Source organism: Exophiala xenobiotica (genome assembly GCF_000835505.1).
Source record: "Exophiala xenobiotica strain CBS 118157 unplaced genomic scaffold supercont1.5, whole genome shotgun sequence".
Taxonomy (NCBI): Eukaryota; Fungi; Ascomycota; class Eurotiomycetes; order Chaetothyriales; family Herpotrichiellaceae; genus Exophiala; species Exophiala xenobiotica.
This window is the reverse complement of record NW_013562490.1, coordinates 3,177,890-3,199,998: the sequence shown is the minus strand read 5'-3', so window position 1 is coordinate 3,199,998 and position 22,109 is coordinate 3,177,890. Positions and strand designations below refer to the sequence as shown.

General features: G+C 52.9%; 9 protein-coding genes across 12 annotated transcripts; 6 read left to right on the top strand and 3 right to left on the bottom strand.

The window, feature by feature from the left end:
* Positions 1-622: 622 nt before the first annotated feature.
* Positions 623-1,780, top strand: PV05_08976 (uncharacterized protein; the record flags this gene model as incomplete). The annotated part of the gene is made up of 2 exons (XM_013458531.1): positions 623-1,336; positions 1,481-1,780. The coding sequence occupies 2 exons, from the start codon at positions 623-625 to the stop codon at positions 1,778-1,780; spliced, it is 1,014 nt and encodes a 337-aa protein (XP_013313985.1).
* A 940-nt stretch (positions 1,781-2,720) lies between these two features.
* PV05_08975 (uncharacterized protein) lies at positions 2,721-4,520 on the top strand (the record flags this gene model as incomplete). The annotated part of the gene is made up of 1 exon (XM_013458530.1): positions 2,721-4,520. One exon carries the CDS (start codon positions 2,721-2,723, stop codon positions 4,518-4,520), a length of 1,800 nt encoding a protein of 599 aa, XP_013313984.1.
* Positions 4,521-4,663: 143 nt separating this feature from the next.
* PV05_08974 (uncharacterized protein) lies at positions 4,664-6,383 on the bottom strand (the record flags this gene model as incomplete). Its single annotated transcript, XM_013458529.1, has 1 exon — positions 4,664-6,383. The coding sequence occupies one exon, from the start codon at positions 6,381-6,383 to the stop codon at positions 4,704-4,706; it is 1,680 nt and encodes a 559-aa protein (XP_013313983.1). The 3' UTR covers positions 4,664-4,703.
* A 1,244-nt stretch (positions 6,384-7,627) lies between these two features.
* Positions 7,628-10,041, top strand: PV05_08973 (uncharacterized protein). The gene is made up of 2 exons (XM_013458528.1): positions 7,628-7,806; positions 7,858-10,041. Exons 1-2 carry the CDS (start codon positions 7,701-7,703, stop codon positions 9,840-9,842), a joined length of 2,091 nt encoding a protein of 696 aa, XP_013313982.1. The 5' UTR covers positions 7,628-7,700; the 3' UTR covers positions 9,843-10,041.
* A 2-nt stretch (positions 10,042-10,043) lies between these two features.
* On the bottom strand, positions 10,044-12,169 carry PV05_08972 (uncharacterized protein). Its single transcript, XM_013458527.1, has one exon. It carries the CDS (start codon positions 12,147-12,149, stop codon positions 10,245-10,247), a length of 1,905 nt encoding a protein of 634 aa, XP_013313981.1. The 5' UTR covers positions 12,150-12,169; the 3' UTR covers positions 10,044-10,244.
* Positions 12,170-12,452: 283 nt separating this feature from the next.
* Positions 12,453-16,362, bottom strand: PV05_08971. 4 transcript variants are annotated; one of them, XM_013458524.1, is made up of 4 exons: positions 16,291-16,362; positions 15,560-16,230; positions 14,198-15,506; positions 12,453-13,960 (listed from the first exon to the last, which is right to left on the bottom strand). In XM_013458524.1, the coding sequence occupies exons 2-4, from the start codon at positions 15,654-15,656 to the stop codon at positions 12,931-12,933; spliced, it is 2,436 nt and encodes an 811-aa protein (XP_013313978.1). In that variant the 5' UTR covers positions 15,657-16,230; positions 16,291-16,362; the 3' UTR covers positions 12,453-12,930. The 4 variants fall into 4 exon arrangements, with proteins under 4 accessions (XP_013313978.1, XP_013313977.1, XP_013313979.1 ...); XM_013458523.1 differs by having other exon boundaries at positions 15,560-16,362; XM_013458525.1 differs by having other exon boundaries at positions 14,198-16,362.
* Positions 16,363-16,943: 581 nt separating this feature from the next.
* On the top strand, positions 16,944-17,561 carry PV05_08970 (signal peptidase complex catalytic subunit SEC11; the record flags this gene model as incomplete). Its single annotated transcript, XM_013458522.1, has 2 exons — positions 16,944-17,269; positions 17,321-17,561. 2 exons carry the CDS (start codon positions 16,944-16,946, stop codon positions 17,559-17,561), a joined length of 567 nt encoding a protein of 188 aa, XP_013313976.1.
* A 61-nt stretch (positions 17,562-17,622) lies between these two features.
* On the top strand, positions 17,623-18,054 carry PV05_08969 (uncharacterized protein; the record flags this gene model as incomplete). The annotated part of the gene is made up of 1 exon (XM_013458521.1): positions 17,623-18,054. The coding sequence occupies one exon, from the start codon at positions 17,623-17,625 to the stop codon at positions 18,052-18,054; it is 432 nt and encodes a 143-aa protein (XP_013313975.1).
* Positions 18,055-18,393: 339 nt separating this feature from the next.
* On the top strand, positions 18,394-21,662 carry PV05_08968 (uncharacterized protein). The gene is made up of 2 exons (XM_013458520.1): positions 18,394-19,982; positions 20,033-21,662. Exons 1-2 carry the CDS (start codon positions 18,926-18,928, stop codon positions 21,508-21,510), a joined length of 2,535 nt encoding a protein of 844 aa, XP_013313974.1. The 5' UTR covers positions 18,394-18,925; the 3' UTR covers positions 21,511-21,662.
* The last annotated feature ends 447 nt before the right edge of the window (positions 21,663-22,109 follow it).

Below are 22,109 nucleotides of genomic sequence, written 5' to 3'. Positions count from 1 at the left end.
CGGCCGATCAAGCTGCGAAGCTAATGCAGGTCACTGACAACCATGATATCATTGGTGCTCCTACACTCTGGCTAACGGGCGTCACGGGCAATCTCACTACCTGTACGGAGTAGAGGAGGAAAATAATGAGATACGCTTCCCCCCGACTTGCAGAGCGCATGAAGGTCTGGGACGCAATCAGAATGTTGCTTCCTGCCTATTCTTCGACAAGGGCCGTTCGAACATGGTCAAAGCTCAGGTCTTCAGGGCAGGGGTTCGAACAAGGGTCCATGCAGCTTTTGGAAACTGTAAAGTGTATCTCCGAGAGGTGCGTAACGTTTCCAAAAAATCTTCGCTATATAAATTGATGCCGCTCAACTACCTACACACTTACGAGTACGGACTGTTGACTACTGAGACAAGCCTTCCAAGAATCTCATCTTCCACCAAAGCAGACTGGAAGTTGTGACATACCATCTCTTCATCGATCAAACACCGGAAGCCCTTCGTCCGGGCTCGGCCGGCTTCGGCCATCGACTGCAACAGACAACGTGGGCTTTTATATTCTCTACCATCTCCCCCCCTGAGGGTATTGGATACCGACAATTCACATTGACAATCCCCATTGACAATCCGATTCAAGATGTTCCACAATCTCTGCACGTTCTGGAACCAGTCCTTCCGCATCCCTCCACCGCCTCTCACCGAGAAAACCCTCGCCGACCAAACCAGCAAAGTCTACCTCATCACGGGTGCCAACACAGGCATAGGCTACCACCTCTCGGCCATTCTGTACTCACACAATGCCAAAGTCTACATCGCCGCCCGCTCCGAGTCCAAAGCCAAAGACGCAATCGCCTCGATCCAGCAACTCCATCCTCACTCCAAGGGTAGCCTCGAGTACTTGCACCTCAATCTGTCGGACCTGACCAGCATCAAAGCCACGGCCGAAGACTTTATGCGTCGCGAGACGAAATTGCACTGGCTGAACAACAACGCCGGCGTCATGGTCCCGCCTGCGGGGTCCAAAGGCTCGCAGGGCATGGATCTGCAGTTCCAGACGAACATCCTCGGCCCGTTCTTGCTGACCAAGTTGCTCCTCCCCGTGCTCAGGCGGACGGCCGAGAGCGAGCCAAACAACTCGAAGGGCACAGTCCGGGTAAGTTGGGCGGGCAGTTCGGCCGTGGACCTGTTGAGCCCGAAAGGCGGAGTGGCCTGGAAGAAGAGTGGCGACGAGCAGACCTTGGATGACAGCTTGGGAAGTACGGCGTCTTATGGAATTAGTAAGGCTGCAAATTACTTCCTTGCGCATGAATTTGGGAAGAGGTTCGGGACGAGGGATGGGGTGTTGCACAATGTGAGTTTTTGAATCTTCTGCTATGACGGGGAGCTCCTTGCTGGGAGCTCTCACGGTGGCCACGTCTACCACACTGATTGATGCTGTCATTATTCAACGATCTTTCTCCAAGCATTGCCGATGCTAACACTGCCTTTCGCGCAGTCATACAACCCAGGAAACCTCCAGTCCGACCTCCAGCGCCATGCACAATCCCAGTATCCAGCTTTTGCCATGTGGATATTGTACAAGCTCCTGCTGTACCCGACTGTCTACGGGGCGTACACGGAACTGTACGCGGGCTTGTCGCAGGACTTGACGATCAATGACCAAGGTGTTTATATCGTGCCGTGGGGCCGCAGGGCTGGCGTCAAGAAAGATGTGCAGGTCGAGGTTGAAAAAGAAGGAGGAAACGCGGACAAGTTGTACGAGTGGTGCGATAGAGTTACGAGGGAGTATGCATAAGGTGCAAATGCATTTTTCGAAAAGCTAGCCCTTTGAATGCAGCTTGGACTTTGCAGGTGGTCTCATTCTAGCTGTTCATGTTCACCACTGGCCATGCAACGGCTCCCACAGGCGTTCTTCAAGTTGTCGATTGCTTGACAAGGCATCTTTTCGTTTTCAGCCTGAGTTCGGAGTCAGATATGCAAAGTAGCCTGACGTCATCCGACTTGTCGCTTGCAGAAGTGCAAGTGCTTCCCTGTCGTTCAGAGATACAACCTTGTCTTCTCAATCTTGGGTTTCCAGTGCTGTTGGTTGTTGGCAATTGCGAGCCAAAGTGCCCGCATGCCACTAACGTACCTAGCATCAGGCTGACCGGAAGGCAGATCCCGCTCGTCGGCTGTCATCCAATGAACCTGAGCCACGCCTCTACTCGACATTACCTTACTCACAAGGATGCCGGAATATTACTTGGTTACTCTTCACCACACCTGGTTCGGCCTTACCTGTGGCCAAAAGCATATAGGATGCATCTTCGGCCTCAGACGACGTGGGTGCCGCTCTCCGGTTCCATATTCCCTACAACAGCGTCAACGGCGCTCCTTGAAGGATCCTTCTTGTGCAGATGGAGTCAATCTACGAGAAATTCAACTTAGGCGAAAGAGGTAATATCAGGTTACTGGAACTTCAGCCCGGCCGCGAGAATGATCTTATACGATGTGGACTCAGGTGCGAGCGGCTGGGAACGAACCCCTCGTATACATGCCTGTCTTATATGTGGGAACCGAAGTTGCTTCCTGGAAAAGTCACCATAATCTGCGAAAATGTGTCTATCGAAGTGACCTCGAATCTCCATGCCGCCCTGAAAGCTCTTCGGCATTCTAAGAAGACACGAGCCCTTTGGGTCGATGCAGTATGTATCAATCAAGGCGATGGTCACGAAAAGAGTACGCAAATTCCTCTCATGAAACAGATATATAGGAAGGCAGAGCGCGTCATCTTGTGGCTCGGTCCTTCGGACCCAATGACAAGGTCTGCGTTTGAAAAATTCAAACTGCTGGCTGTTTTGTGGTCCTGGCGAGCGGCAAAGGGTGCAAAGGAGGAATGTTCGGAAAAAGAGTTCAGAAGATTCATGATCCACGATAGCTCAGAGCTGGATGACAAGACCATTTTTGACTTACGTGACAAATGCACGTGGACATCGGGCCCCTCTGCCATGCAAAGAGGAGCGATGGAGTATTGCGACCTGTCCCCAACGAACGACCTACATGGCTCGAAAGCCTTCGAATTTGGACGCTTTCAGCTTTGGCGGGCAATCGACGACATGTTTGCTAATCCTTTCTTCTCTCGCGCATGGATCATACAAGAGGTATCAGTCGCTCGCATTGCACATGTCCAGTGTGGCCCCTTCTTGCTCCCTTGGGAGCTATTTCGAAGTGCCTTCAACGCGCGACAGCTCCTGCGCTGTCAGCCACTCCAGTACAGCGATCCTCTGGCTACTCCGAATGCTGTAAGCACTGTCAGGGATGCACGTAAGCGTTTCTGGAACGATGGTTTCTGCACGGATCTGGCTGGGGCGATGCCCCTTTTCTCTTTCTCGAAAGCAAAGGATCCTCGAGACTACATCTATGCCGCCCTGGGTCTGATCAAGCATACGTCGAGACCCGGTCGTTTCAACCGTATTGTGCCTGACTACACCAAGGACGTGTCTGAGGTCTATCTGGAAGCAGCAAGCCATATGATAATTGAACGAAAAGATTTATATATCTGGGGCCTTAATGATCCACCGCGAACAAAAACCGTCACCAATCTTCCAACTTGGGTGCCTGATTGGTCAATGGAATCCGAAGAGGGCAACCCATATCATTGCAAACTGTTGTTCTCGAGAGCCTTTCCCGGTGATCTCGTTATCGACCGTCGACACCTGCGAGTCAACGCTCATCTGCTTGACACAGTATGTCTTGTTGTAGATATCGTGGAAGTGTACGATTTACGAGACCTCCTTGCTAAGACCATTCTGCTATTTAGAGAGTTCGGCTTAGGGCTTTTCGAACCGTATCAAGCAGAAAGCCTCAACATGAAATTCTCAGCAACAGTCGATGGTGATGGTGGTTCCACCTCCCACAAGCACCCAAGCCCATACTTACAACGACTCGGCCATGCATTTTCAGTGCTCACGAAGTTGAAGCACGTACCAAACCTCGTTCTGAAAGTACTATCAGATCTTCTTCTCGCAAGGGACCGGCCCAATGAGGATAGAACGCTCGCTATTGAGGCGCTATGGGCTTGTCTATGCAATGGCGACAAGGATAGGAAGACCGGTTTCCAGCTTTTCCTTGCCCATTTGTACTTCGAGGTATTGACGTCAATTCCCGGAATTCAAACTCTTGATAAGGGAATATCCAACAAAGCTTACAAGACCTGGTTGATGGCGGCATGCATTCTTTCAGCTCAACAGCCTCAAGATACCTTCTGGAGCACGCTCTGCCATGAGAAACTTTCGCAAATTATGCCGGATGAGGAGCGAGTCATGTCACCTGAAGCACTATTTATAACCAGAGCGGGCTACTTTGGTCGCTGTCCCAAGGATGTGGCAAAGATCGGGCATCACGTCGCCATCCTGGGCGGGGCTTTTCGCCCTTACCTGCTGGAGAAACAGCCCGAGGGGTTTTATCATTTTGTGTCCTACGCATACGTGGAAGGCATTATGAACATGACAGCACTCGGTCCAGACATGACATTGACGAGGATAGAGATCCGGTAACGCAGGGTGACTGCTACAACGTACCATCGTTGCTGTAGTGCGAAGCAGCCATCTATGAAAGTTCTACCGTGGTATGACGAGCGCTCAGGTCAGTCGACAGTCCTATTTCTGCCGACTACACGGTGCTGTTTCCAAACTACAGTTCAGTTCATCAGTACCGCAGTACCGCCCAGAAACATCCCATCATACCCTCTTCCTATGCTCACGCTCCATCCCGGGTCCTACCACTCCAGTATCCTTTGCGGTGTCGTCGTCACCATATCTGGTGACATCCAGCACATCTTCCTCCCCAGCCTGACTGACCAGTTCCCTCAACATGGACTCCTCCGTCCTCAAATACGAGCTGCGTCCCTGCACGAACCAGAACCCCACGGCGATGACCAACATGACACCAAACACGGCGATTGCCCAATTCATATCCGCCGGCGCCGGGTTCGGATCGCTCGGGAAGAAGAAAAACACCGTTGTTATGGCACAGTAGATCAGACTGACCACATTCGCTGCAAAGCCCCATCGCCCGAGACGGAACTCACCCTGCATGGGTAGTAACTTGTCCCGGCCAACGACTAATAACACTGCAATCGGGATGCCGTATGAGATTGTCAGAGCGATCGTGCTCACGCTCAATATAGCTTGCAGCACGGTGTTGGCGAACAGATATAACAAGCCGACGAGGGCGATGAGAACCCCCTGGACCCATAGCGCACGCACAGGGACGTGCCAATATCCGTTCACCATGGCAAGATAGCTGTGCCAAGGTAGCCCGCCATCGCGCGCGAAACCCCACGTCAATCGACTCGCCGTGGTCATGATGCTGATGTTCTGACCCACTCCGTTCACCACGAAGAGAGCAAGTAGGACTGCAGCCCCGGTCAGCCCCATTGTCGAAAGGCACAGTTCGACGAATGGGAGATCGGCGTTGGTCAGATCGCCTATGTCCTGTACGCAGAACAAGCAGACCATCATGAAAAGAAAGCCAGAGACTGCACCGATCATGACGGACAGCCATATCACCTTGGGACCGTTCCTGGATGGCGCTGGCAGTTCTTCGACCATATGGATGCACGCATCGAACGCCGTCAGGCCGTAGGCGGACTGAATCAGGCCTGTGAACCAGATCACACCGTTCGGCCAGCCGGTCGTGTTGATCCAGGTGCCGAAGACGAACGAACCGGACTGGTAGGCGAGATGGGCCTTGACGCCCACGGAGATGAGCAATGCCAGCGCGAAAGCGAGAAATAGCAGAGTGAACTGGGCGCCAACGACGTTGTTGATCCAAGGCAGGACGCGGTCTTTGCGGCAGGCTATGATGTTGATCAGCGTCAGCAAAAGTGTGAGGCCGATGTAGATCAAGAACTCGAGCCACCCGTATCCGGCTGCTGGCCAGTTGGGCTCGAATATCGTCTTCATGGACAAGATGAAGTTTGTCATGAAGGCTGTTTGGGAAGCCGTGAGTGTCCACCATCCGAAGGTGTTGATCCAAGCACACATGTATGAGAGGAAGCGGCCAAAGGGCGTTGGCTGGATGCGGAAGATCCAGTAGGCTTGGCCGAGGGCCGTGGGCATGGCGCTGGTCAATTCACCCAAGGAGACGGCAACGCAGAGATTGCAGAACGTGACGAGGGCTAGGCCCCAGAGAATACTGACTGGACCGCCAGCAGAGAGGCCGCTTGCGAGGTTCTGTGCCAAGGTCGACCATGTGCCCAGCACAGTGAAGGCCAGCGCGAGCATGCTCCATAGGTTGAATTGACGGGCGAGTTCTTGGGGGTGGCCCAGTGTTGCGAGGACGTCGGCATCGTGTGAGACTTGGTCATCGCGGCGTGATGTTTCTGCGGACCCAGAAAGGTGGTTGGAGATGGTCATATCTTTTGTCATAGGAGTATTTCAGAGACGGCATTCACGAGAGGAGGAGCAGAGTTGTGCTCGAGAAGGAATTCTTTGACCGCACACACCAGAAAGAAAATCGCACTGCCTTTTGAAGATATGTGCGCAGGAGGCTGTCTGATATATGTAAAGAGAATGCCTCACAAGAGTTCAGGCCAAGACAGATTACCCCAGACTGCCCCAACTCTGATCTGGTACAGCATCGGCCATTGAAGATGGGCGGTTGTCGTCAAAGGCGTGGAAGGTCCCCTGAGGAAGCAAATTTCATAGACCGGAAAGCACGCTCACTGGCTGAGCTGTGGCCAGTGGTCCGTGTGGAGAGCGTGTAGAGCTTCCTGTTTGGGCGATCCGGGCTCTATTGGCCCTATATATGGGTACGTCAGGGTGGTCAGGGAGGAGCTTGTGCCTGGAAATGGTCGGTATAAGGGCCTCACTAACCCGATGTTTCATCAACATGACAGAACCCTTTATGCACCGACCGTTATCGCGCGGTGGAGTGGTTGCTTCGAAGCCAATTCTCTCCTTGCAGGTGGAAAAGCTTGTCGCCTCTCCGGACCGTTTCGCCAATAATCGCAATCGTTCCGCTTTGCCCGAACCCGGGGGATTTGGACCTGGAATTCCTTTTGTCATCGAAGCACATAAAATACATACTTTGTTGGAGTTCAGCGTGGCCTTTTGGACATCATATGGTTCGAGTTGTACACGGACATCTCCTCCTGGGGAAATTTGTCTGTTCTCCAGAGCTTGGACTCGCCAAACATGCGACGCGAATACGAAGACCGTCTCAACCACGGGTTATGGTCTCTCTCAAACGCCTCCGGAAGACAACCATCATCTTCCACAATGGTAAGATGGGCTTCCATTGTCGTAGCCCGTCTGCGAGCACAATCATTCGGCCGCACCCAAGTCCGCAGCCACATCGGGGCGTGCGAGACGAGCGATAAGTGACCGTGGCAATCGCTACTCATGGAGATTCCGCAGTAGGAACAAGTCTGTGGGTATTTTGATGACAGCAACATTCAAGGACAGTCAGATAGTACCTCATAGGTCTTCAGCAAGAGTCCAATGAAACGAGCTGGACAAAGCAGTCCTCGAACAGGTCAGGAGAGATTAGGAGTCAACGAATCACAGCACTTTCCGATTCGATCTATACCATATTCGGCAGGTATAAGCGTTCCACTGACCAGACAGCCTCGATGATATTTGATATAAAGCCACCATCCCGGAGAACTTCTACTCTTCAGGGTTTCTGCTCTACGGACTTGTATCTTGGTCAATTTCCCTCATACTGTAACCATGGAACTCGACACTTTGTCTATCCCCGGCTACACGATTTATCGAGAGGAGTCCGATGCCTCAGCCGCACCTGTCGACTACTCACAATATAATCCCCATCCTCTAGGTCAGTCATAATGAGATAGGTGAACCGGAAGTACCCAACTGACAAACTTAGATCAACTTTCGATACAAGAGATTCCAGTCACCGCCAAACTCATCCGCGAGTTTGTGTGGCCCAAGAAAGTCAAATTCAATTGCATCACCCTTCGCGAGCCTAGAAAGAATGAATATGCGGCTTTCAAGTCAAGAAGAGGCCCTCGACCAGATCGTAGGGCGTTCGCTATTGTCATAGAGCAAGGCGACGCCTGCAATGTCGCCGAAGTCGTCGTCAACCTGACCACATCAAAAGTCGAGGACTGGAAGCCAGTCAGCGATGTCATGCCAACCTTGACTCTCGAGGATCTTGACGTTATGGAACGCATTGCTCGCAAAGATTCTCGAGTCATCGAGGCTTGCCGAGGCCTAGGAATCACCGAAATGTCGAAGGTGTTCTTCGACGCTTGGGCTATTGGAATTGACGAGCGATTTGGATTCGAGCGTCGGTTGCAACAAGGCTTGGCTTACTATCGGAATTCTGCGCTTGACAATCAATATGCTCATCCCCTGGACTTCTCGGTGGTGGCGGACACAGAACGGGAAGAAGTCTTGCAGGTAGATATCCGGCTCGTGAACGGCGAAAGGACTCCCATCCCGCTCGAAGAACATCAATATGCACCGACCTTCTTGAAGAACGGCTACAGGCCGGACGTACTGAAGCCTATCAACATCACGCAGCCTCAAGGTGTCTCCTTCCACATGAGAGGTAACGAACTGACCTGGGCTGGCTATAAGATGCACATCGGCTTCAACTATCGCGAAGGTATCTGCATTTCGGATGTCAGCGTCTTCGATCACCACGAACAGCGACAACGCACGCTGTTCAACCGCATCAGCGTCGTCGAAATGGTTGTGCCCTACGGTTCTCCCGAGAAGCCTCACCACAAGAAGCACGCGTTCGATGTAGGCGAGTACGGCTCCGGTCTCATGACGAACTCGCTCAAACTGGGATGTGACTGTAAGGGCGCGATCCACTACCTAGACGGCATCGTCAACACGAGCAAAGGTGAAGCTGCCGTAATCAAGAACGCAATCTGCATCCACGAGGAGGACAACGGCCTCTTGTACAAGCACACCGACTTCCGCGACGGGAGCGTCGTCTCAGCGCGCGACCGCAAACTCATCATCTCGCAGATTATCACTGCCGCGAATTACGAATACGGCTTCTACCACACGTTCACCCTCGACGGCACGTACAAGCTCGAAGTCAAGCTGACGGGCATGCTCAACACATACTGCATGCACCCGACCGAACAGGCCGCACCATGGGGCACGCAGATCGCGCCTCACCTCAACGCCCAGAACCATCAACATATCTTCTCACTGCGCGTGGACCCGGAGGTCGACGGCTCCAACAACAGCGTCATCCAAAGCGACGCGGTGCCCTCGGAGGAGCCCGTCGGGTCCGAAGGCAATTTCTACGGCAACGGCTTCTACTGCAAGAAGACGCCGCTCCGGACCGCGCAAGAGGGCGCGGCGGACTACTGCCACGAAACGAGTCGAGCGTGGGACATTATCAACTCGAGCCGGATCAACGAAGCCTGCAACAAGCCCGTCTCGTACAAGATCATCAACAACTCCTGTCCCCAGCTGCTCGCGAAGCCCGGCAGCGTCGTGTGGAAGCGCGCCGCCTTTGCCCGCAAGACGCTGTGGGTCGTGCCATATCGAGACTACGAGCTCTTCCCGGCCGGAGATTATGTCTGCCAGTCCACGGGCCAGGAAGGCCATCCGCACAATCAGACCGTGGCCGACTGGGCCGCGCGAAACGAGTCGATCGAGAACACCGACATCGTGTGCTACGTGCAATTTGGTCTCACCCATTTCCCCCGGACCGAGGACTTCCCGATCATGCCCGCCGAGCCCGTCAGCGTCATGTTGCGCGCCTCGAATTTCTTCAAGAAGAACCCCGGCTTGTGGGTCGCCCCGTCGGCACTGTGTGTCGACACGGCGTCGAGAGATGCCTTTGACGAGTCCTGTTGTGCGGTGAAGCAGATCAAGCTGTAGGACGACACCGCATCACACGCGCTCGTCGATCCCACTGGGGTCAAAGTTATGCACACCGCAATGATCCGAATAGGACACCATATCTGACCGTCTGACCGTTGACCTACTGTAAGAAGCAGACTTTACGCATTATGTATCGACGCCCTTTTATATATAGGACTAAGGAGTAGAGGTAGAGAGGCGATATTGATCTATACTCTACTTATCCCTCTAGAAAGGCCCACCTCTCAGCAAATTACCCTTACATTAGTCGCAGAGTCCACCACCTCCGCTCACACCCTGCCATTCTTTTCGTTCTTTTCTACCCACCGAGAGGCACGATATTTCCGCCTCGACAGTTCCGTCTCGGTAGTCCTGTATCAATAGTTCCGGTTCGATAATTCCGCCTCGGTTTGACTTGGACTAGACCATGGCGACAATGACCTCCCACGGCCTCAGCTTGATCGAGCCCTGCCCGTCGCTCTCTTTCCTGACATTGTTCTCCTTCTCCCCATTCTCGACATAATTTCTCAAATCATCCAGTATCGCTTCTTTCCTCAACCTCCCCATCCCAGCAGCCTCGTCGATCAGCATATCCTTCGCGGGAAAAGGGACCGTCCACCACAGGTCCTTGCCCGAGACGTTCGTCACGACCAAACACTTCCTCTTCGTGTGCTCTTCTTTGTGCACCGAGTCGTCCATCCTGAGATACGCGACGACACACTCATGCTCATCGTCGAGCATCTTGAAATCCCCATACACAAAGACATCCTTGAAGTCCTTCCTCAACTTGAACACCCGCCGCCAATAATTGAACGCGCTATTTTCATCGGCGACCTGGTTCTCGGCATTCCACACCTTGAAGTCCTCATGCACTCTCATCCAGGGCTTGGCGTCCTTTGGCGCATCATCCGGCAGAAACCCACCGGACGTCTGCTCGTCAGCGTTCCACTGCATCGGCGTGCGCGCGTTGTCCCGGCCAATCCTTCGATACTGCTCGCGGAACTTCCTCTGCATCTCCAGATCGTCCGGGTACTCCTGCTGCACCATCTTCCAATGATTAAGCACCTCGATGTCCTTGTACTCGTCCATGCCCCACTCCCTGGGCACATTGATCTGCCCGAGCTCCTGGCCCTGATACACGAAGACGGTCCCGCTCTGAAAGCCCAGATGCGCGGCCAACATCTTGGCGCTCTTTAACCTATACCTCTCACTCTCGTCAGCATACCTGCTGATCGACCGTCCCTGGTCGTGGTTCTCCATGAACACGGCATTCCAGCCTCCGTTTTCGATCATGAAGGTATTCCACTTGCTCACGATACCTTTCAGTTCACGCGGCTGAAAGGGCCGGTGGTACCATTTTGACCCCTTGCTGCCGTCGACGTCCATATTCACAATCTCGAACTGGAACGCCATGGCCAATTCGCCACGGTCCTGGCCGACCCCTTTCAGGATCTCCCGGGTGTCGTACACGCCGGGCATCTCGCCCACGGAAAACGCGTTGTACTCTATCAATATCTTTCCGATGCCCTGCAGATATTCATGCAGTCGCGGCCCGCACGCGTAGCGATGTAAGCCCGGCTGCAAGAATCCAGGCTTGACGATGTCCGCGTCCGGCAAGCCCGGTTCCTTGCTGATGAAGTTGATCACGTCCATCCGGAACCCGTCGACGCCTTTGTCGAGCCAGAAGCGGATCATCTCGTGGATCGCGGTTCGGACACCGAGATTGTCCCAGTTGAGGTCCGGTTGGTCCTGCGCGAAGAGATGCAGGTAGTACTCGCCCGTGGCTTCGTCGAATGTCCACGCAGACCCACTGAACACGGATTCCCAGTTGTTCGGGGGCATGCGTTCGCCGGTGTCCGGGTGGTAGCGTGGTGGACGCCAGTAGTACCAGTCCCGCTTTGGGGACGACTTGGAGGAGCGGGATTCGCGGAACCATTCGTGCTCTTTGGACGTGTGGTTGACGACCAGGTCCATGACGTACTTCATCCCGCGGCCGTGCAGCGCGGAAATCAGTTCGTCGTGGTCGGCCATGGTGCCGTACAGGCGGTCGATGCGGCGGTAGTCGGATATGTCGTAGCCCATGTCGACTTGTGGGGAAGCGAGGATCGGGGAGAGCCAGACCATATCGACGCCGAGACGCGAGAGGTAGTCGACACGGGAGATGATGCCGCGGAGATCGCCTTTGATCTCGTGAGAGTCGGGAGAAGAGGTGATGGAGCACGCGGATTTGAAGGATGCTGGGTAGATCTGGTACACTGTGCTTTCTTTCCACCACGCATGGCGGAGGGGAGCTTTGATTTTGGTGACGTGCGTTATGTTCGGCATACTGTCCGCGGGGAGTTTCGAGATAGATTTCGTGGATGACAGATCTCGTCTCTGGACACGGGCTGAAAGTGTGCTTGCTGGATAATCGACAGGCAGTCAGAACTTGAGAACTGTCGGTGGAGGGGGCGTGTTGCTTCTGGGAAGAGACTTCTGCTTCCGAATTCGGGGAGTTAGGAATTACCTCGATAGCAATGAGATGAAGGAGAACGAGGGAGTAGTCGACCCGTGAGACCTTCTATATGTTTGCGGCCCCCGGAGATAATAAATCTATCACGACAACAGATCGTAAGAGCGGAGAGATTGCTGAGAAGGTTGGTGCGCGCAGGCTGCATCACTTGTGAAAGGATGAAGCATTCTCACGATTAAATGCGAATTCGATGCCTGTCTTTTACGTCGTAGACATGACAGTCGTCTGCTGCATGCACGCTGCGTCATGGCCGACATATACTGAAGTCGAGTATCTTCATACCCCGGGTATTTCTCCGTGTGTAGGGTCGATGGCAGGATAAAAGTTGGTCCGAGCGATCAACTGTCAGAATAGATGTTTGGCTAGTCTGGTTCGGTTGGTATTTGCATCTGACCGCTGTCCCCATGATTTCATAGCCAGGGGTTCATTTCGCAAGAGCTCGTCAAACATCCAACCAGTAGAGCGATCCTTCGCAAACACAGGTCCGAAAAAGGAATCCCGCCATCAAACGTCGCCGCGCCTCGGCACGCAAGTCCAATCCGACGCTTGCTGATGCAATCCAAGTACAAATAACATCATCTGTCCGACGTGCCATCAAGCTGGACGCAGTTTCTTCTTAGCGACCTCTCTGATACGTCCCAAATCTTCCAAACACTGTAGGTGCTTCTCATTAGCATGATCCCACCACTGTCTGCATTGAGCATCGTCCTTCAACCACTGCATATAAGCGGCATATCCTGCTTTTTGTGTAACATCTTCTTCCAGCTTATCGGCATCGGGACCATCCCCGAGCATACTCACCCAACTTTGTGACATGGTCCCACATACCCGATCTTGTCTACCTCGGAAATGTTCGATCATCTTGGCGTTGAAAACATTCCAATCGCGCATATAGGTATTCATATTGTCCACGTACTGCAAAAAGTTGGCTTGATCCAATCGGTCTGCTGCTGGCGGTACAACCACCTTCGGTGGTTTTGGTAGATTGAGTGCTCGTAGTCTCGCTGAAGGCTTGTCGACTTTCTCTTCTGCCTTTGATTCAAAAGGTAAATGTGCTGCGAGGTCGTCGAGACCTTTCAGTCCGCTAGCAGTGGGAACGAAAGGTGCGTGTTGAGTGAAGTCTCGCAAATCCACTCCTCCATCTGGTGATGACCGACGGGGCGTGGGATGTGCAGCCTTTGCAGTGGTCGGATGAATCCCATTCGGAGTCGTCTCGACAGGCGGGCTATCGTCAACGTCCATGATATCCTCTTCCACAACCACGTATCGATCTCTCGAATCGTCCGTCGAGTGCGAGCCATGACTTGTCCGATCACTTGCTGATCGTGCTTCAGCTTGAGTCGAAGGAGTTTTCACTTTTGACGCCCAGTCTGCAGGCAGCTTCCCCTTTTGGAATGCGGCTGCCTTATCTTGCGCCTCTTCTACGCGATCAGTGGACGAGCTGCTTTCTTGCTCCAAACCTCTAGACATGCCTCTACCCCGGCTTGTCGGTTTGCTTCCATTGCGGCTCAGCTTGGAGGGCGACTTTCGCATCTGAGAATCTGTCGGTCGAAAGATGTCATCAGCACTCAGCTTGTCATGCCAGTCTTCTGCTGAGAACTTGGTGGGAGCCTTCGGCTCATGACTACCAACTGGGTTAGCTTGATCCCCACGGGAGTGAAAAGCAGGCTTTGGGAGAAGAGGCCGTAGAGAACCTAGGTAGTCTCGTGTCTCCTCACGAGACGGTGTCATCTGTGGGAAGACACTCGATGGAACTGCCCAAGACGGAAGCCCATTGAATGAGACACCTCTGCTGGGAGTAATACGTGCAGACTTCGCACTCCGAGACCATGGGTAAGAAAATGTGCGGGAGCGTGCATACTTGGGACCATCTAAGTTCTCTTCGTGTCCACCATGTCCATACCCATCACTCGTTTTCGGCTCATCAGCATCAGACGAAGGCGTATCGGCAAATGCTTTGCGAGTCGGCTCTGTCGCTTCGGGAGCAGGGAACTGATATTTGCTGTCATCCACAATTCTAGTGTAGTTAGTACTAGGGAATGAACCGGTAAGACCGGGGTTGTCGGCAAATGCGGGCACTTTTGGCTTGGGTCGACTTCGTGGCGTTGCCTTGGGTCTCGCAGCCATTCTCGGGCCCTCATCCTCACTTGATGACGACTCGGAAGAGAATGCAGCATGTGTCCCAGCGTTTCTCAAGCCTGGACTTGCACTACGATGTCGAGGAACATGTTCAAAGTGGGATGCTGGTTTGCCGAAATGTCCCCGTTCATCCCAGTGAGGATCGATTGGAGAGTTTCGGACGCTGGCTGACCGGTGAATGCCGTCGCCATGTATATCAGTCCTCTCGCCACCAGCCCCAGCATATCTTGACGACGGTCGGGAGCCATCTGCGGATTCGTGTCTCATATCATAGTCGGAAGAACGTGTCTGCCGCAGAGGGCTGACACCGGGCCTCGCTCTTGATACTGGAGGTGACTGCATGGGGTGTGTGTCCTGAGCATACGCGTGAGACGAAGTTGGCGGGGGTCCACGATTTCCTCTGACGTATGAATATGCTGACCGTGGTACTTGTTGGTCGTCGATTCCAAAACCGCCGGGCGCATATCCTTGCTTCCGAGGGCTTGCCGTCCTCGACAACCCGGGAAAGGTTGTGGGAGGAACATTGGGCGCATGTGGAATATCTGTGGTCGCGGACGGTTTAGGTGCCGTAGGAGCGTGACGAGTTGCTCGTGGCGGCATCTGCTGGTGGGACGGTGTAGTCCGCATGTTTGGGAAGACACGGGCTGCTTCTGCTCTGGCATCATCAAATCTTGCTCTGTCCCATGACTGAGGCGCACCCCGGGCGAAGGCATTGAATTTATCTGCTCCGCGCGAGGCTTGCTGCTTCTGTGATTGGGGCGAGGCTCGCGACGCGGCTTTAGGAGGCGGAGGGAACGGGAATTGTGGTGTCGCTGCCGCCTTCGTAGTCGTAGATCTTGAAAAGCCGTAGGGATCGGTGTAGTTTGCGGCGGTCGCGGCTGCGTTTCGAGCCGTCAGCTTCGCACGAGCAGCATCGTATCTGGCCTTCTCAACCGGGTCACTCAAGATCTCATGTGCAGCTTGGACCGCTTGAAATCTTGGGACCATCTCCACCTCATGACCAGGGTTCCTGTCGGGATGATATTGTTTTGCTGCACCCGTTAGCCGTCTGTGTGCCTCATGTTGCGCCGATCTCTTTGCCTACCCAAATATCGGAACTGCTTCTTTATCTCCTCTCCGTCAGCGGTGGAAGGCAAGTCCAAGTCCGCGTAGTAGTCTCGTTTCACATCCGCTTTGACCATGGTGGACGTTGAGTTGCCTCAGGCACTCTCGGGAAATGACGATATTAGCAATTTGTTTGGTCTATGATGAGCCGCCTCTTTATTTCCATTAACATGGTTCCGTGGAGAAAACCCCGAGGATTGCAGCCGAGATCAGGCTAGGGATGAGGTAGGTTATAAGATCCTGGCATGCGAGATGAAGAACTCCGACTGGCTCCGTTGAGAACTGGACCACAGAAAGAGCACAAACTTGCAGAAGCTCTCCCGCCAAAGTAGTACAAAGTGCTTGGAATCGAAAGCTTTGTCGACAGATTGACTGCGAAAGTGATAGGAGGTTGCGCAGAACAGGTGATGAAATTAATCAGAGGTCAATGACTGGTTCAGCCTGCGCAGAGCGATTATTCATTCGCTCGATTTTGCTGATGACGGACCAACCCAAGGGCGTAGGTATCATGAGAGGTGTAAGTTGTGAGCTTCGTCGGGAATGCTCGAGAATGAATGGAGGAGAAATCGGTTCTGGTTGTTCCTGCGCAAAGCTGGAGGCTGTAGGTGACTAGATCTGCAGGGCTCCTGAGCCGAGGAGTAAGGTGAAAGTCTAGCAGAGGTTAGTGAGGACCGAAGCAAACAATGTGTGCTGGTGTTGTTGTGCTCTCACGAATGAAGGCTTCTTCCCAGGCGAAGAAAGTGATATGATGATGAGTTGGCAAGCCTGGACACGGGTTGTTTCTTTACATGTAGCGGTTTTGGGAATAGAGCGAGAAGTGGACATGATTCACCTCAGCGAAAATCCGGTCATTTGCTTAGGCTCTAACTTAGGCTGCTCCCGGCGGATCATCTGGATCTTTAATTAAAGCCTGCTAGCCTCCTAGCCTGTTTTCCTGCCTACCGTGCCTGGACCTGCCTCACTGGCCAAAACCCACACCCGGTTCATGCCCATTCTCCATTGCCCTGCCGATGTACTTGTGCTTTTGTGAGGGCAGTGTGAGATCACACTCTCCACCATTTGCAGGGTATAAGTCGAGCTGTTCACTGCATAGCCAGCAGATGCGGTATAGATAGTAGGGAGCACCGTTCCTGACTGCCTTTATGTACTCTTCTTGTACTGCTTGAATGATAAGAGTCGAGGACAGTCACCCAGACAGTGAAGGCGCATCGGATAAACCCCGGAAATGTCGTGAGTTGTAAACTGCGGCCACCTGTCTTTCGTTTTGTGAGGACTCAACATACCTTTTATTGATATGCCTTTTTCTAATCCATAGCCCTTGAATTCAAAAGCTCAAGCCCAGTTCCAAGAGACAGTCTGCGACCATGTTGCCATTCCTAGCACCGTACCTTTCGAACCCGCGCCAAACTCTCTCCCAAGTCCTCAACTTTGCCCTAGTTCTATCGACGGCTTTCATGCTATGGAAATCTCTCTCGGTCATTGCAGACTCTCCCTCACCGATAGTCGTGGTGCTTAGTGGTTCTATGGAACCGGCTTTCCAGCGAGGTGATTTGCTTTTCCTGTGGAATCGAGACACGACTGCGGAAGTGGGAGAAATCGTGGTATACAATGTGAAGGGCAAGGACATTCCAATCGTCCATCGTGTCGTTAGGAGTCATGCCCCTGCAGCCGCTGTCCAAGCCGATAAGAGGTAACTGGCTGTTCTACATTGAACGGCTGCAATACTAACCGAAGTCTCCAGTGGCCACCTGTCTCCCTCTTCTCCAAAGCTCCTGACGAAAGGTGACAACAACATCGCCGATGACACTGAACTCTACGCGCGCGGACAGGTCTATCTGGATAGAAAAGAAGATATCATTGGTAGCGTCCGCGGATATGTGCCGGCGGTCGGGTATGTTACCATCATGCTCAGCGAGCATCCGTGGTTGAAGTCTGTCATGCTTGGAATCATGGGCGTGATGGTCATTTTGCAGAGAGAATGACATCTGGAACAATATGTTGTATCCTCCTTCACAACTGGGCGGACTCTGTGGACCTCGCTCCATGGAGGAGACACCGATGGCAAGGTTCGTGCTCCGAAGCTCGAGCAACCGAAAACAAGCCATCAAGCTACGGAAGTCTCTGCTCATTTTTGGCCTCACGCAGATGGACATGGTGGATGTGTTCGCGCGTAAGGAGATCTTGTCTCCTCGGACAGCCACCGCTGCTCAACTCCAAAACGTTCCAGCCCCGACTTTTGAGCTACCAAACTTGGAAAACGGTGATGGGCAGGTTGCAGTGACTGAGGTTGGGATGTTTAACGAACCAAACATTTCTCATCGCGGTCATGAGAAGAGCGGTGCTGACATGATAGGCGATGATGGACGGGTGAATGCCAGAAGCAACCATCCTGATTGGCGGTCGAAAGATACGAGAAGATTGTCAGCTGTAGGGCTAGAAAGGCTCCAACATCAGGCCTTCCACCGCATCAAATAGCCCCAGCTGGCCTTTGATGGCCCAATTAAGGTCATGGGCAATATCTGCTCCGTCCAGAGGCTGCTGTACAGCGGCGTGGTACCCGCAATAATGCCTTGAAGGAGAAACTCCCCCTGTTCTTTTGTACGGTTCTACAGTATTCAGCCGAGTTGGCGGGTTCCAGACATTTGGTTGGCGCCGGATGTCGTGTGGTTCCTCTTTCCTATTTACACAAATGGGAGGGCCGGATGCCTCGTAAGCTGCAGCTGGGCTAGCCAGCTGAAGAGGCCCGCCCAACGTCTGACCTGGCCTGTCTCAAGCTCGTTTCTCCTCGACTTCTAGATCTGAAAGAATCATTGTCTCTTCTTGATCGCAGAGAACAAGCATTTCACATTCCACAGGCTTGCTGCAGTCAGAATCCTGGTGCATCAGTAATCGGCTTTTCACATCACATCTTGCGCAAAGCTTCCTCCACGGCCTTACGAGACCGAGTCTAGCGCCTGCTCTATCGGGGCGCGACCTAATCTCCTTGAACCATCGCTTATCCGTTGCGTTGTGACCCCTCGTCGCAAACGACTTTTCACATCATATTTTGAGTGTCTAGAAGCTCGTGGACTTCAAAGCTATAACGACGGCTATAACGGCGCATTGTCAACATTGTCGCGGCCCAAGTGCGACATTGATCGACTTGAGGACTTGGTGGCTTGTATCCCCAAATCCTGCCTTGACGCCTAAAGCACCGTACGACGACCGTTACTAAATCACTACGAAATCGGGACCAGCATGTTCAATTCCAATTTTGTCATCAAGCCGCCAGTCCTGAGCAAGAGCATGAGGTGACATTGCTCTATTCGACTCGTGCACGATCAACCAGAGATCCGAGGTCATCATCATGGACAACCACCACAATGCCTCCTTATCGAGGCCGTCGCCCAGCGCGGCTAATGGAGACAACGTTGGACTAATCAGTAACAGAGATCCCCCCGGCATGAGAATAGCCACCACTGCCACAGAGCCACCATCGTATTATCGAGGCCGGCACTCGAGAGGGAGTTCCAGAGAGGAGCGATTGCACTCCATCGATGAGGGTGAGAGCTCTTACGAACTGGTAGAGCCGACGACTCCAACCAAAGCTCGCCGGTTGAGTTCAGGCCCGTCTAGTGCGTCATCCATGCTTCGACGGTTGACGACCAAATATGCGCCCATGGGACGTCCTCATCTCCGTTCCACGAAAAAATCAAAAGGTCGACAGTACGCAACCCTAGATGACGATGATGCCGAGCAAACAGGGACGGTAGACATCACTTCCCTCGAAGGCCTTGGCTGGGAGCTGACCGACATGTCACGACCTAATTCGGCGAACCTTGGACAAGATACAGCGTACGTTCCTCGGAATGGCGCGGGAAGAAAACCAGATTTCCGCAGCTTTGTCGACAAACGCCGGTCAGTTGGCGAAGGGATGAAAGATATCGGGGTCCAGTTGAGGCGTGATCCTACAAAGGTGGTAAGAAGGTCAACAGGCGATTCCCGCAATGGAGCAAGTACTGGATTAGATCGAGCCAAAACTGTGCGACAATTGGGACAGAACCTTGCACAGGAGAAAAAGATGATCGTCGAAATCGAGGAGGCGGTCGACTTGAGTTCGCTGGAGGGCGGTCAGCCGGACAATCGGGCAAGTCGAGCTTTCGAAACCATGTCCATGAGACAAAGCATTATGCCGCAAGAGACGAAAAGTTATTACTTTCCTGAGGATCCAGACATCCCGAACTGGAAACCTTTTTCCATGAGCAGCGTCTACATCCTGTTCTTGATGGCGCTCGCTATCACCTTGGCGGGAGTCCAAGAGTATTTGTGTCAGAAATCCATCCAGCGTGCGAAAGAAAACAGCGGACTTGTTGCTTTCGACCATGTTTCGGAGATATCAACATGGGATTTCTTCGCATGGAAATGTAAGCGTCCAACTTCTAATAGTAGCACAGCATTTTACTGACCGAAACAGACCTCCCGACCATGGTATGTATCGTCTACGCGGTCTTGTTCTCCATTATGGATTTCGACATTCGACGGCTTGAACCATTCTATCAATTGTCACGACCTGGAGGTGCTTTGGCATCGGCTAGTCTGAACTTGGATCACCTCACCATGTTTCAATATTTTGTGCCGTTCAAGGCTTTTCGACTGAAGCAGTACGCCGTTCTCTTCTCCACGACGGGGAACATCATCGCATCTATGGTCGGACCGTCCTTGCAAAATCCCTCGCTCAACATGGATACCAATCAAAATCCTAAATGTGGGCGTTTGGGTTGTGGTGATTCGGGCGAAAAGCACTATTGGGTTCGAGTGGATCCTGTGTGGTCGCGACTGCTGTCGGCTAGCTACCTGATCGTAGCTCTCGTCCTGGTGGTCTTGTTCTTCCAACTTCGGCGCAAATCTGGCCTCCTTAGTGATCCCAAAGGCATTGCTGGAATCGCATCCATGGCCACCAAATCACATATTTTGCAAGACTTCTCGGGCTTGGACATGGCGACTAGGGGCAGGATCCACCGACGGCTCCAGCACCGACGATATGTGCTGTACAAATCATCCGTCTGGCAGGGCGAATGGAGTCCGACGAGCGACCCTCCGCATGACAGTGAGAAGAAATTGACCAGTCCGCATCCTATCATGCTTCGCCTGGAGTTCGGGATACCATTTCTCCTCTTCATGGTTTTCTGTATGACGGCAGTGCCGGTCATTACCCTGACAAAGGCTAGGGTGGTCCCGAATGCTGTTCCATGGCTACCCATTGTTATTGCGACCGCTTTGAAATTGATCTTCAGCACGTTTGAAGCCGATGTTCGACTCGTCGAACCATTCTACCAATTGTCCAAGGGAAACGCAAGACCTGAAAACAGCTTGACTCTCGATTACCAGGCGACCGTGTACGGTTGGATCACATTCAAAGCACTTTGGAACCGACACTACATTGTGGCGCTGGTGGGGTTCTCGTCGGTGATTCTGGATATCTTGACCGTGACTGTGAGTTCCTTTTCGGTCAACTCGGAGGTCTTTTTGAAGTTGAAGGACAAGGACGACTCCAGCGGCGACGAAACCTTTGCATCTTTCTGGGCCTCGCTCATTCTGTCGGTGACCATTCTCATGGTCGTCATTTGCACGACGTCGATTGTGTACTGGCGGCGAAGGCATCCATTCCTACCACGAGAGCCGTCGACCATTGCAGCCATATTGGCCTTTATTTACGCGAGCAATATGCTTACCGATTTTATCGACACCGAGACCTTGAACAACAAACAGATGGAGCAAAGACTGATGGGGCTGGGCAAGCGTTACGGTCTGGGCTGGTTCCGTGGCCGAGATGGGCAGATCCATTGCGCGATTGATGAAGAGCCGATGAAGAGCAGGTACGTGCACGGAAAACCGTATACCATGGCACAGGCAGGGCCATTGCAGGATCATGAGACATATTATTCTGTATAGAGATGGGAGTTTTGATGGGTGGATGGGTAAGACACACCCAAAGCGAGATATTGGACGTCTCGATCTAATGAAAGATACCTATATAGTGGGGTTATGGACAAGGTCTTATTTATGTGACTTACAGGAACATATCTGTCCAGCTTTGACATGAGCAAGGACCTCAGGTTAAAAGGTTGTCGTCATCCACGAGAGCCCATTAGTGCCCATTTCAGCTGAGTTGAAGCCGACTTACGCAAGCAACCCTGGTCAAGGCTCGCTAGATCACTCGCGATCCCTGTCCTCCACAGCCGAACTTGGACAGTGGCTTTCCAGGCATGTGAATCAGACTGGGCGAGTGGGAAATAATTGATGATCGCATCGACCGGAGATTGGCGACCACAGACGATTGGTGGCGACGGTGGTGGTGATGGGGGCGGATCGCGAAGCTGGATACATGGCGAGAGGGCCGTGGATGGCTCACTAGGCTCATCAAGAGGCAATAATAGGCGTGATAGGCTCACTAACATAGGCGGCATACTGCCCACTACTGCCACCTACCAAGTAAGTATCGTAGTGGCTCATCGTGGGTCAAGTCAACAACGCCAGTGACGTCAAGGGTT